Consider the following 11851-nt stretch of genomic DNA (forward strand, 5'->3'; position numbering starts at 1 on the left):
TTTTTTTTTTGAGACAGAGTCTCACTCTGTCTCCCAGGCTGGAGTGCAGTGACCCGATCTTGGCTCACTGCAACCTCCACCTCCCAGGTTCAAGCGATTCTCCTGGCTCAGCCTCCTGAGTAGCTGGGATTACAGGCATGTGCCACCACGCCTGGCTAATTTTGTATTTTTAGTAGAGACAGGGTTTCGCCATGTTGGCCAGGCTGGTCTCGAACTCCTGACCTCAGAGGATCCACCCACCTCAGCCTCCCAAAGTGCTGGGACTATAGGCGTGAGCCACTGCACCCGGCTGCCATGGGGTTTAAATTTCTACAAAAAGACTGGGGATGGGGATGTGGAGCTTCCTGTTCATCCCCCATCTCAGCTGTGTTCACTGTGTCCAAATCTAGGATGCCAGCCAAAGAACTGAGATCAAGGGTGGTCTTCAGGAATGGCTTGCTCCAGCTGCAGCACAGCCTGTGCAGTGCAACTTAGGATTCTTTCCAAAAGATACTAAGCAGCAGGCCCCATGCTGGGGAGTCAGGACGGGGGTCTCTGCCCTGACGGAACTCACATCTTTGGGAGGTGACTCCCTGTCCTGTTGTGTTCCAGACATCAATGAGTGTGCGTCACCGTCGAAAGTGTCTTGCGGAAAATTCTCGGACTGCAGGAACACGGAAGGGAGCTACCACTGCGTGTGCAACCTGGGGTATGAGCTTGTTTCTGGGGCAAAAACATTCAAGAATGAGAGTGAGAACACGTGTCAAGGTAAGAACCACCCCACGTCCTCTGACTCTCCATCCGTGAGGTTTGGGGTCACCAGAGCCATTCTGGGAGCATCCAGTGAGCAGGGCCTTGGTTATAGGGTCAGTGCCTGGGGTCTGAGATGGGACAGGTGTGCATGTACCTACCCCACCACCCCAGAGAGGCAGAGTGATGTGAGGATTAAGGGCTGACTTTGGGACCAGCTGCCTGGGACAGATCCTGAAAACCAAGTGTATGACATTGGCCAGGATACTTATTCAGAAACTTCTGTCCACATGTGAGATGTGATAACATTATCATGCTTGTAATTCCAGTGCTTTGGGAGGCTGAGGCGGAAGGATCTCTTGAGGCCAGGAGTTCAAGACCAGCCCATAGCAATATAACAAGACCCCACCCCTATAAAAGGGGAGACCAAGGCAGGTAGATTGTTTGAGCCCAGGGGTTCCAGACCAACATAGGCAAGCAGGCGAAATCCTATCTCTACAAAAAATAACAACAAAAAAAATTAATTAATTAGCCAGGTGTAGTGGCCTGCGCCTGTAGTCCCAGCTACTCAGGAGGCTGAGGTGGGAGGGTTGCTTGAGCCTGGGAGGTCAATGCTGCAGTGAGCCATGATCAAGCCACTACACTCCAGCCTGAGTGACAGGGCAAGGTCCTGTCTCTAAAAAAAAAAAAGAAGAAAGAAAAAATCAAGCCAAAGCTTTCTTAGAGGCAGGATTTTAAAAAATTAAAAACATTCAATAAAAAAGAGGCCGGGCGCGGTGGCTCAAGCCTGTAATCCCAGCACTTCGGGAGGCCGAGACGGGCGAATCACGAGGTCAGGAGATCGAGACCATCCTGGCTAACACGGTGAAACCCCGTCTCTACTAAAAAAAAATACAAAAAACTAGCCGGGCGAGGTGGCGGGCGCCTGTAGTCCCAGCTACTCGGGAGGCTGAGGCAGGAGAATGGCGTAAACCCGGGAGGCGGAGCTTTCAGTGAGCTGAGATCCGGCCACTGCACTCCAGCCTGGGTGACAGAGTGAGACTCTGTCTCAAAAAAAAAAAAAGAACTGGCTGGGCACAGTGGCTCTCACGGCCTGTAATCCCAACACCTTTGGGAGCTGAGGCTGCGCGGATCACAAGGTCGGAGTTTGGAGACCAGCCTGACCAACATGATGAAACCCCAATCTCTACTAAAAATACCCAAAATTAGCCAGACGTGGTGGCGGCACCTGTAATCCCAGCTGCCAGCTACTCGGGAGCTGAGGCAGGAGAATCGCTTGCAACTTGGAGCGGAGGTTGCAGTGGGCCGAGATCGTGCCACTGTACTGCAGCTGGCGACAGAACGTGAGACGCTGTTCGAAAAAAAAAAAAAAAAAAAGATCAGGTCCAGGTGCCATGGCTTCACGCCTGTGAATGCCCAACACTTTTGGGAGGCCCATGGTGGAAGGATCCACTCACTTTGAGGCCAGGATTCAAGACCAAGCCTGGGTAAACATATCAGACCCCATCTCTACAAAAACAAAAATATAGACCAAGGGGAAGAACGCACGTCCTTATCTGTTTATTTGTTTTTGTTTGTTTGTTTGTTTTTTTGAGATGGATCTCACCCTGTCACCCAGGCCTGGAGTGCAGTAGTGTGATCTTGGCTCACCTGCAACCTCTGCCTCCTGGGTTCAAGTGATTCTCATGTCTTTAACCTCTCAATTACCTGGGATTACAGGCGTGAGCCACCATGGCCCAGGCTCGACGTCTTTATCTTTTAAAGATTACAAAACAAAAGTAACTTTGACTTTTGTTCAAGATGTCATGACCTTTGGACAAGTTACTTTAACTTTGCACCTCAGTTTACCCATCTATAAAAGGGAGGAATAATGGCCGGGCGCGGTGGCTCAAGCCTGTAATCCCAGCAACTTTGGGAGGCGAGACAGGTGCGGATCACGAGGTCAGGAGATTGAGACCATCTCTGGCTAACACGGTGAAACCCGTCCTCTACTTAAAAAATACAAAAAACTAGCCGGACGAGGTGGGCAGGCGCCTGGTAGTCCCAGCTACTTGGGAGGCCCTGAGGCAGAAGAATGGCGTAAACCCGGGAAGGCGGAGCTTGCAGTGAGCTGAGATCCGGCCACTGCACTCCACCTGGGCGACAGAGCGAGACTCTGTCTCAAAAAAAAAAAAAAAAAAAAAGAGTAGTAATGGCATTTACTTACAAAAGTATTTTAACAGGCTGGCACAGTGGGCTCCACACTTGTAATCCTAGTACTCTGGGAGGCCGAGGCAGGTGGATCATCTGAGGTCTGGAGTTCAAGACCAGCCTGGCCAACATGGCGAAACCCCGTCTCTACTAAAAATTACAAAAATTAGCTGGGTGTGGTGGTGCATGCCTGTAATCCCAGCTACTCAGGAGGCTAAGGCACGAGAATTGCTTGATCCTGAGAAGCAGAGGTTGCAGTGAGCCGAGGTCACAGCACTGCACTCCAGCTCAGGTGACAGAGCAAAACTCCATTTCAAAAAAAAAAAAAATAGACTGGACGCAGTGGCTCACGCCTGTAATCCCAGCACTTTGGGAGGCTGAGGCGGGTGGATCACGAGGTCAGGAGATTGAGACCATCCTGGCTAACACAGTGAAACCCCATTTCTACTACAAATACAAAACATTAGCCGGGCGTGGTGGCGGGCGCCTGTAGTCCCAGCTACTCGGGAGGCTGAGTCAGGAGAATGACGTGAACCCAGGAGTGGAGGTTGCAGTGTGCCAATATTTTGCCACTGCACTCCAGCCTGGGCAACAGAGTGAGACTCCATCTGAAGAAAAAAAAAGCACTTAAAAGCTCCTGGCTTGCAGAATGTGCTCTATCAGCAATGGCTATTGGGGATTTTATTGTAATTCTGATCTGATGCACCCCCAGGATGGGTACTGTAGGGTGCGAGATCAGAGCGCAGCTGCAAGGCTCTAACCCTGCACAGAGACCACAGCTTTTGCTATGGTCTTGCTTGAGGCCATCGCTCAGGCCAGGAGAAACTGGAACTCCAGGCTTTGCCTCTTTTCCAGGGAAGCTGTTTGGGCAGGGGAGGGGCTTCCAGGATCCACAGGGGCAGATGGGAGCCAGCAGTGGGCAGCTGAGAGCAACAACCCATTCAAAGAGAGGGCGTTAGTGCAGGGTACCAAGATCAGGAAGAGGAGTGGCGCAGAGGTGGGAGGTGATGAGACTCAGACTGCAGAGAGAAGAAAGGGCCCGCAGCCCAGATCCCAGCTCCACCTCTCCTGCTCTGCATTCAGGCAGAGTGCAGAGGGACGAATAGGGAGGTAAGGTGGGGGACAAGACAGAGATGCATGTACCTGGGATGTGAACCTGCATGGAGCCCAGCAGGAGGCTTCTGGCCACCACACTGCTAGTCCCCAGGGGCCCTTGCAAGTGGACTTCGTGTTGCCCCATATGCATGTGACTTGGCCAGAGGACAGAGTCTTCATGTGAATTGGAAAAAGATCCCCCTCTCCCAGTGGACACATTTGACAAACAAAGAGTGGACTGGTTTTCAGCCCCTGCTCATCTCACTGGCCCAATACCTTTGTGCAGTGAGCAACCTGCACAACTGTACTTAGCGATCATGGTTTCCTCCCAGGGTGCCCCGGCTAGGGGTGCTGCCCACCCGCTGCTATGAGCCCCCTGCATGGGATGGTGGTTGTGGTTATGGAGGAGGTGTGTTGCTGTGTTAGAAACAGGCCTGGGCTGAGAGAAGGGGACTCAGTCAGGCAGCTGGGCAGAGACGTGGACAGCAGGGCTGAGGTGATAGAGGGACCTCCACGGACATCAAGGCAGGTGATGGAGACAGCAACCTGCTGGTTTGGAGCAGGACCTATCACCAGAGGTTAGAAGCTCAGAGGGGCCTGAGCCCCCCCTTTAACCCTCGGCACTCCAGGCTTCACTATTGCATCTGAGGACACGTGCACCCAATGTCACAGCCCATGGGGCCTCTGACATCCGGGCCAGAGACCTGGGGTGGCTTGCTCCACTCCTCACCCCACTGTCTCCAGGCGTCTCAGGGCCATCCTAGACACCTGATCACCCATCTTTGTCCCAACCCTGAGACTCAGGAGCCTCCACAGGGGACCACATCGGAAGCTTGGAACATCCCCCTGCCCATCTGGCATCTTATTTGCATAAAACAAAAGGGGGCCGGCACTCAGGATATTTCATGGGCTCATGACATGGCGTGGGGTGGCGCATTCCAGTGCAGTATCCTTCCTTTCCGCCATCGCCGGGGACTGCCAGGATGAGACTTGCTGCCACTGGGGCTCACATGAGCTCAGCCACACCTGGAACCCCTCTGACATCCACTCCTACCATAATGAACCCCAAAACCCTGTCCAGAATCTCAGGAGGAGGGAATCTCAGCCAACAACCTTGCTTGGAGAAGATGCCTCCTGACCGTCTTCCTGGCCATGTCGCCCTCATCCATTTCCCCATTCAAGGCTCCACCTTCACCCACTCTGATAATTCCTGGGCCTAAACGCATCTCCAATGACCAAAGCTTGGGAGGATGCTGTGGCCAGGGGTGGGCAGGGTGACATGAACCCCACAAATGGATTCAGAGGGCCGGGTGCCGTGACTCATGCCTGGAATCCCAGCACTTTGGGAGGCTAAGGTGGAAGGATCACTTGAGGTCAGGAGTTCGAGAGCAGCCTGACCAACATGGTGCAACCCTGTCTCTACTAAAAATAGAAAAATTAGCTGGGCGCAGTGGTGGGCACCTGTAATCCCAGCTACTCGGGAGGCGGAGGCAGGGGAATTGCTTGAACCCGCGAGGCGGAGGTTGCAGTGAGCTGAGATCACATCACTGCACTCCAGCCTGGGCGACAGAGAGAGACACTGCCTCAAAAAAAAAAAAAAAACAGAGGATTGGATGAAGGAAGTGGCTGCAGCCTGGACTAGATGGTAAGAGAGAGTGTCACTGGGGACCATCGCCCCAGGCCTGATCCTCTACTGAACCCAGTCCTGGTCTGGACCACTTGGGGACAGAGATGGAAGCTTGAACCCCATTCAGCAGGGCCCACAGGTCTCCGTCCCTGGTGGACTGACAAGGGATGAGAGGACAGATACATCTGCCACCCCTCACCCATTAGCACCTGTACCCTCTCCAGCCACAAGCCCCTGCTCACGGCCAGCTCTGCTCAGATATGGATTCTCACCACATCCTGCTATTTCCATACCCGTAGATCCCTTCCTGGGGATCAGAAAAAAGCATCTTTGTAGACTCCGGGCTGCTTGGCTGGACATCAGTCCCCACTGTCCACCCCAGCCTGGTGCCCACTGTCCAGGCAGCCCTAGCCTGTCCCGCACCATCTCTCACTCACCCCACCCCTGCCATTGCACTGCATCACGGGGGCCCTGGCTCAGGGAGGGGTCTTGGCCCATGCCCATGAAGCTGGGCTCTCAGAGCTAGTGTGGATGGGAGAGCACCGTCCTGCCAGGGCCACCAGGATTCTGAGAATTTGGCCAGCGAGCTGCCATCCTGGGGGAGTCAGGCCCAGAGCCACCGTTGGGAGCCAAGACGCGTCCTGTCCAGGCGCACGGCATGTCCCTTGCATTTGGTTCTCAGCAAGGCCCCACCCTGGCCTTTGCTCGGAATCCTCAGGCTGGGACACAGATGGCTGGGACACACCAGCTTGGAGCTGCCCAGAAAGGCAGAGCAGAAGGGAGGACTTGGCTGCTTCTGGCCACATCTGGACAACAGAGGGCCTGGGCCACCACCCTCACCATAGGATGCCTCTGTGTGGATTGGAAAAGGGAGGATACAGTGGTGCCTTCCAGATGCTTCCGTGCCAGGAAACATGGCGGACCCTCAGCCCTGAAAGCTACTCACAGCTACGGGCATCCTTCACCCTCTCCTTCCTCTTGCAGACGTGGACGAATGTCAGCAGAACCCAAGGCTCTGTAAAAGCTATGGCACCTGCGTCAACACCCTCGGCAGCTACACCTGCCAGTGTCTGCCTGGCTTCAAGTTCAAACCTGAGGACCCGAAGCTCTGCACAGGTAGAGGCCCCGGGAAGACGCTGTGAGGCTGGATGGGAGCTGGGGATGGAGCCGAGGCAGGTCCTGCAAAGCAGCCGAGGAGGAGGGAGAAGATCCGCAGGTTCCCACAAGGTCAAGGATCTGCTAAGCCCCTGCCTAAGGATTCACCTCCCAGGAAGTTCCCACCACACGGCAGGGAGGCGGCAGGGCCTCTGGGGCTCGGAGTGCCCTTGTGGGCCCCCAGACCTCACCCCTTCCTCGTCTATCATGTGTGGGTGGAAGAAGGTGTCACTTCCAGTTCTGAGAAGGGGAACCTCCACTATGACCAGGGAGGGAGCTGATGAGAGGTTTTAGTTTTTAGTCATGGAAGTCCAGCTCCCATGACTCAGTTTCCCTTTTGCTTTCACCTCCTATAAACTGAGGACCATGGTCCCTGCTGTGCCCTTCTGGTAGGAAGATCATCATAAGATGCTTTGAAGGTGTAACTGAAGGTCACCAGGTGGTGACACGTGCAATAGTGGTCTTCAGTCCGGGGCAATGAAAAGACAGGGAAGTGGGTGCAGTGAGTGGAGGGCAGGCCTGAGCTGGTCAGGGACAGGGTTTGACCCTCTGGCTTTGTCCTCAGATGTGAATGAATGCACCTCCGGACAAAACCCATGCCACAGCTCCACCCACTGCCTCAACAACGTGGGCAGCTATCAGTGCCGCTGCCGCCCGGGCTGGCAACCGATTCCGGGCTCCCCCAATGGCCCAAACAATACCATCTGTGAAGGTCGAGAGCTCAGATCCCACGTTCCCAGAGACCCACAAACATCTAATCACATGTTCAACGGCACCCCACAAACCAAGCGGAACGAACGCTGGAGGCGCCCGGCTGTGCCAGGCGCTCGTTCTTCTGAGGCTAGATGAGAAAAGAGCAGGGGTCCCCGGGAAGGAGCTGGGGTACTGAGGGGGGAGGCTCAGGGGGACCCCAGGCAACAGCTGATGACTCACTGGAAGGAAGACGTTTCACCATATTCGTAACCTGCACATCTGCACGGGTCACACCTGCTGTGCCCAGGCCTCTCCACGCTTCCATAACCCAGCGTCTGCCACTCCAAGGGGGGCACTAATGCCGGGAAGAACGAGCTGGGGGGACAGACAGGAGACAGGACCCTCTCTGGGCTCGGACAGGGCCTGACCCCCTTCTTCCTGTCCTCAGATGTGGACGAGTGCAGCTCCAGTCTGAATCAGTGTGACAGTTCCACCGTCTGCTTCAACACCGTGGGTTCATACACCTGCCGCTGCCGCCCAGGCTGGGAGCCCAAGCACGGAATCCAGAATAACCAAAAGGACACTGTCTGTGAAGGTACGACCTGACCCTAGAAGCTCCCCAACCCCCAACACACACACACAAACACTCTCCCGCCTAATGAGCCGCTTGTCTCGTTCCCTGCAGAGATGAATTTCCCCACCTGGACCCCGCCCCCCGGAGTCCACAGCCAGGTGAGTGGCCCCGGCAGGGACGAGGCGGCAGGAACTCCATCCACACAGCACTGCATCTGTCTCCTTGTCCTAAGCTTCCCACCCGCCGTCCAGGCTCTCTGACCCCCACATCTCTCTCTGCAGACACTTTCCCAATTCTTCAACAAAGTCCAGGACCTGGGCAGAGACTTCAAGACAAGCTCAGCCAATGTCACCATGCAGGTAAGGGCAGGACGCTGGGGGACCCTAAGATAGTGTAGAATCAGCTTGGGGAGGCTTCCATGTGGCCAGAGAGAGTGCCCAACCCAAGCAGGGGCCTCTAGTCAGAGACATACATGCGCATAAGATACACACACCACATACAGTATGTACACAAGCATACGTACACCCGGACACGTGAAGACGCACGCACGCGCGCACACACACACACACCAGGTATAATGGCAACAGAGTGCAGCACTTAAGAACCTGGAGATGGGCCACAGGAGTTCAGATCCCCCCATTGCCACTTCTTGCTATGTGATCTCAGGCAAGTGAGCCGCCCTCTTTGGGCCTCGGTTTCCTCATCTGTTTTTGGGGTTGTGGTGGTTTTTTTTTGTTTTTGTTTGTTTGTGTGGTTTTTTTTTTGGAGACAAGGTCTGGCTCTGTTGCCCATTCTGGAGGGCTGTGACACGATCATGGCTCCCTGCAGGCTCAATCTCCCTGGCTTAAGTGACCCTCCCACCTCAGCCTCCCAAGTAGCTGAGACCAAAGGCACGCACCACCATGCCTGGCTAATTTATTTATTTATTATTTATTTATTTAATATATTTATAGATGGGGGTCTTGCTATGTTGCCCAAGCTGGTCTCGAACCCCTGGGCTTAAGTGATCCTCCTGCCTCGGCCTCCCAACGTGCTAGGATCACAGGCATGAGCCACTGTGCGTGGCCTCATCTGCAACACAGGCATGAAAATAATGCCTCCTTCATATAGTCAGTGTGAAGGGTAAATAAACTAATAGCGGTAAGACTCAGAGAACAGTACCTGACACATGATAAGCTTTATAGAAAGGCTTTCCCGGCCAAGCACGGTGGCTCCCGCCTATAATCCCAGCACTTTGGGAGGCTGAGGCAGGCGGATCACCAAAGGTCAAGAGTTTAAGACCAGCCTGGACAACATGGTGAAACCCCATCTCTACCAAAAATACAAAAATTAGCTGGGTGTGGTGATGTGTACCTGTAATCCCAGCTACTCAGGAGGCTGAGGCAAGAGATTCGCTTAAACCTGGGATGGGAGGTTGCAGTGAGCCGAGATTGCGCCACTGCACTCCAGTCAGGGCAACAAGAGTAAGACTTTGTCTTAAAAAAAAAAAAAAAGTTTTCCCATATGTGTTTAGCACCGTAGAAAAATGATGTGAGCCACCTAACATCATTTTAACTTTTCCAGTGGGTAGATTATTTATTTAGTTAGTTTTAGAGATACGGTCTTGCTTTCTCACCCAGGCTGGAGTGCAGTGGCACAATGACAGCTCACTCCATTCTCAACCTCCTGGGCTCAACCGATCCTCCCGCCTCAGTCTCCCAAGTTTTTTTTTTTTTGAGACGGAGTCTCGCTCTGTCGCCCGGGCTGGAGTGCAGTGGCCGGATCTCAGCTCACTGCAAGCTCCGCCTCCCGGGTTTACGCCATTCTCCTGCCTCAGCCTCCCAAGTAGCTGGGACTACAGGCGCCCGCCACCTCGCCTGGCTAGTTTTTTGTATTTTTTAGTAGAGACGGGGTTTCACCATGTTAGCCAGGATGGTCTCGATCTCCTGACCTCGTGATCCGCCTGTCTCGGCCTCCAAAAGTGCTGGGATTACAGGCTTGAGCCACCGCGCCCGGCCAAGTCTCCCAAGTATTAAGAGCTGAGACTACAGGTGTGAGCCACTGTGCCTAATTTTTTCATTTTTTGTAGAGATGAGGGTCTTGCTATGTTGCCCAAGCTGTTCTTGAATTCCTGGATTCAAGTGATCCTCCCACCTCAGCCTCCGAAAGGACTGGGAGTATAGGTGTGCACCACCATGCCTGTTGTCCAATAACTACACTTTATAAGGTAAAAATAAAGTTAAGATTGCAGGCCAGGCATGGTGGCTCAAGTCTGTAATCCCAGCACTTTGGGAGGCTGAGGCGGGCAGATCACCTGAGGTCAGGAGTTCAAGACCAGCCTGGCCAACATGGTGAAACTCCGTCTCTAAAATAACAAAAAAATTAGCCGGGCATGGTGGCGGGGACCTGTAGTCCCAGCTACTAGGGTGACTGAGGCAGGAGAATCACTTGAACCCGGGAGTTGGAGGTTGAAATGAGCCAAGATCGTGCCACTGCACTCCAACCTGGGAGACAGAGTGAGACTCAGTCTCAGATAAATAAACAAATAAAGTTAAGATTGCATTTAACCCAATAGATCCAACGTATTAACCACTTTAACATGGAATGATTTTTTGTTTTGTTTTGTTTTGTTTTTGAGACGGAGTTTCGCTCTGTTGCCTAGGCTGGAGTGCAGTGGCACCATCTCGGCTCACTGCAAGCTCCGCCTCCAAGGTTCATGCCATTCTCCCGCCTCAGCCTTCCAAGTAGCTGGGACTACAGGCGCCGCCCACCATGCCTGGCTACTTTTTTGTATTTTTAGTAGAGACGGGGTTTCACCATGTTAGCCAGGATGGTCTCGATCTCCTGACCTCGTGATCTGTCCGTCTCAGCCACCCCAAGTGCTGGGATTACAGGTGTGAGCCACTGCGCCCAACCAAAGTTACTGTTTTTGTTTTGCTTTGTTTTGTTTTGAGACAGAGTTTCGCTCTTGTTGCCCAGGCTGGAGTGCAATGGCATGATCTCGCCTCACGGAAACCTCCGCCTCCCGATTCAAGCAAGTCTCCTGCCTCAGCCTCCTGAGTAGCTGGAATTACAGGCATGCACCACCATGCCTGGCTAATTTTGTATTTTTAGTAGAGACGGGGTTTCTCCATGTTGGTCAGGTTGGTCTCGAACTCCCGAGCTCAGGTGATCCACCCACCTTGGCCTCCCAAAGTGCTGGGATTACAGGTGTGAGCCACCATGCCTGGCCGGGAATTATTTTTTTTAAACCCTGAGATATTTTGTATTCTTTTTCTTAGAATAAGTCTTTGAAATCTGTTGTGTATTTTACACTTCAGAGCAGGTTCCAATGCATTAAAAGTGCTGGACAGAGTTAGAACACAGCCTGCCGGGGATGGTGGTGGCCACCTGTAATCCCAGCTACTGGGGAGGCAGGAGGATTCCTTGAGCCCAGGAGTGGAAGCCTGCAGTGAGCTAGGATTGCCCCACTGCACTCCAGACTGGGTGACACAGCAAGAGCCCATCTTTAAAAATAAAATAGGCAGGGCGCGGTGGCTCAAGCCTGTAATCCCAGCACTTTGGGAGGCCGAGACGGGCGGATCACGAGGTCAGGAGATCGAGACCATCCTGGCTAACACAGTGAAACCCCGTCTCTACTAAAAAATACAAAAAACTAGCCGGGCGTGGTGGCGGGCGCCTGTAGTCCCAGCTACTCAGGAGGCTGAGGCAGGAGAATGGCGTGAACCTGGGAGGTGGAGCTTGCAGTGAGCCCAGATAGCGCCACTGCACTCCAGCCTGGGTGACAGAGCGGGACTCTGTCTCAAAAA

The 11851-nt window shown here is 53.6% G+C and overlaps 1 protein-coding gene across 1 annotated transcript in view; it reads left to right on the forward strand.

The window, feature by feature from the left end:
• ADGRE5 (adhesion G protein-coupled receptor E5) overlaps window positions 1-11851 on the forward strand; it is a 28958-nt gene that overhangs the window by 8551 nt on the left and 8556 nt on the right. The window contains exons 3-8 of the mRNA XM_017851216.1: window positions 390-747; window positions 6626-6757; window positions 7362-7508; window positions 7938-8084; window positions 8175-8221; window positions 8345-8422. Of these exons, the coding sequence (XP_017706705.1) occupies window positions 390-747; window positions 6626-6757; window positions 7362-7508; window positions 7938-8084; window positions 8175-8221; window positions 8345-8422 (909 nt within the window). The remainder of the gene's footprint in view (window positions 1-389; window positions 748-6625; window positions 6758-7361; window positions 7509-7937; window positions 8085-8174; window positions 8222-8344; window positions 8423-11851) is intronic.

This window comes from Rhinopithecus bieti, unplaced genomic scaffold (genome assembly GCF_001698545.2).
Source record: "Rhinopithecus bieti isolate Rb0 unplaced genomic scaffold, ASM169854v2 scaffold_33432, whole genome shotgun sequence".
NCBI classification, from domain to species: Eukaryota; Metazoa; Chordata; class Mammalia; order Primates; family Cercopithecidae; genus Rhinopithecus; species Rhinopithecus bieti.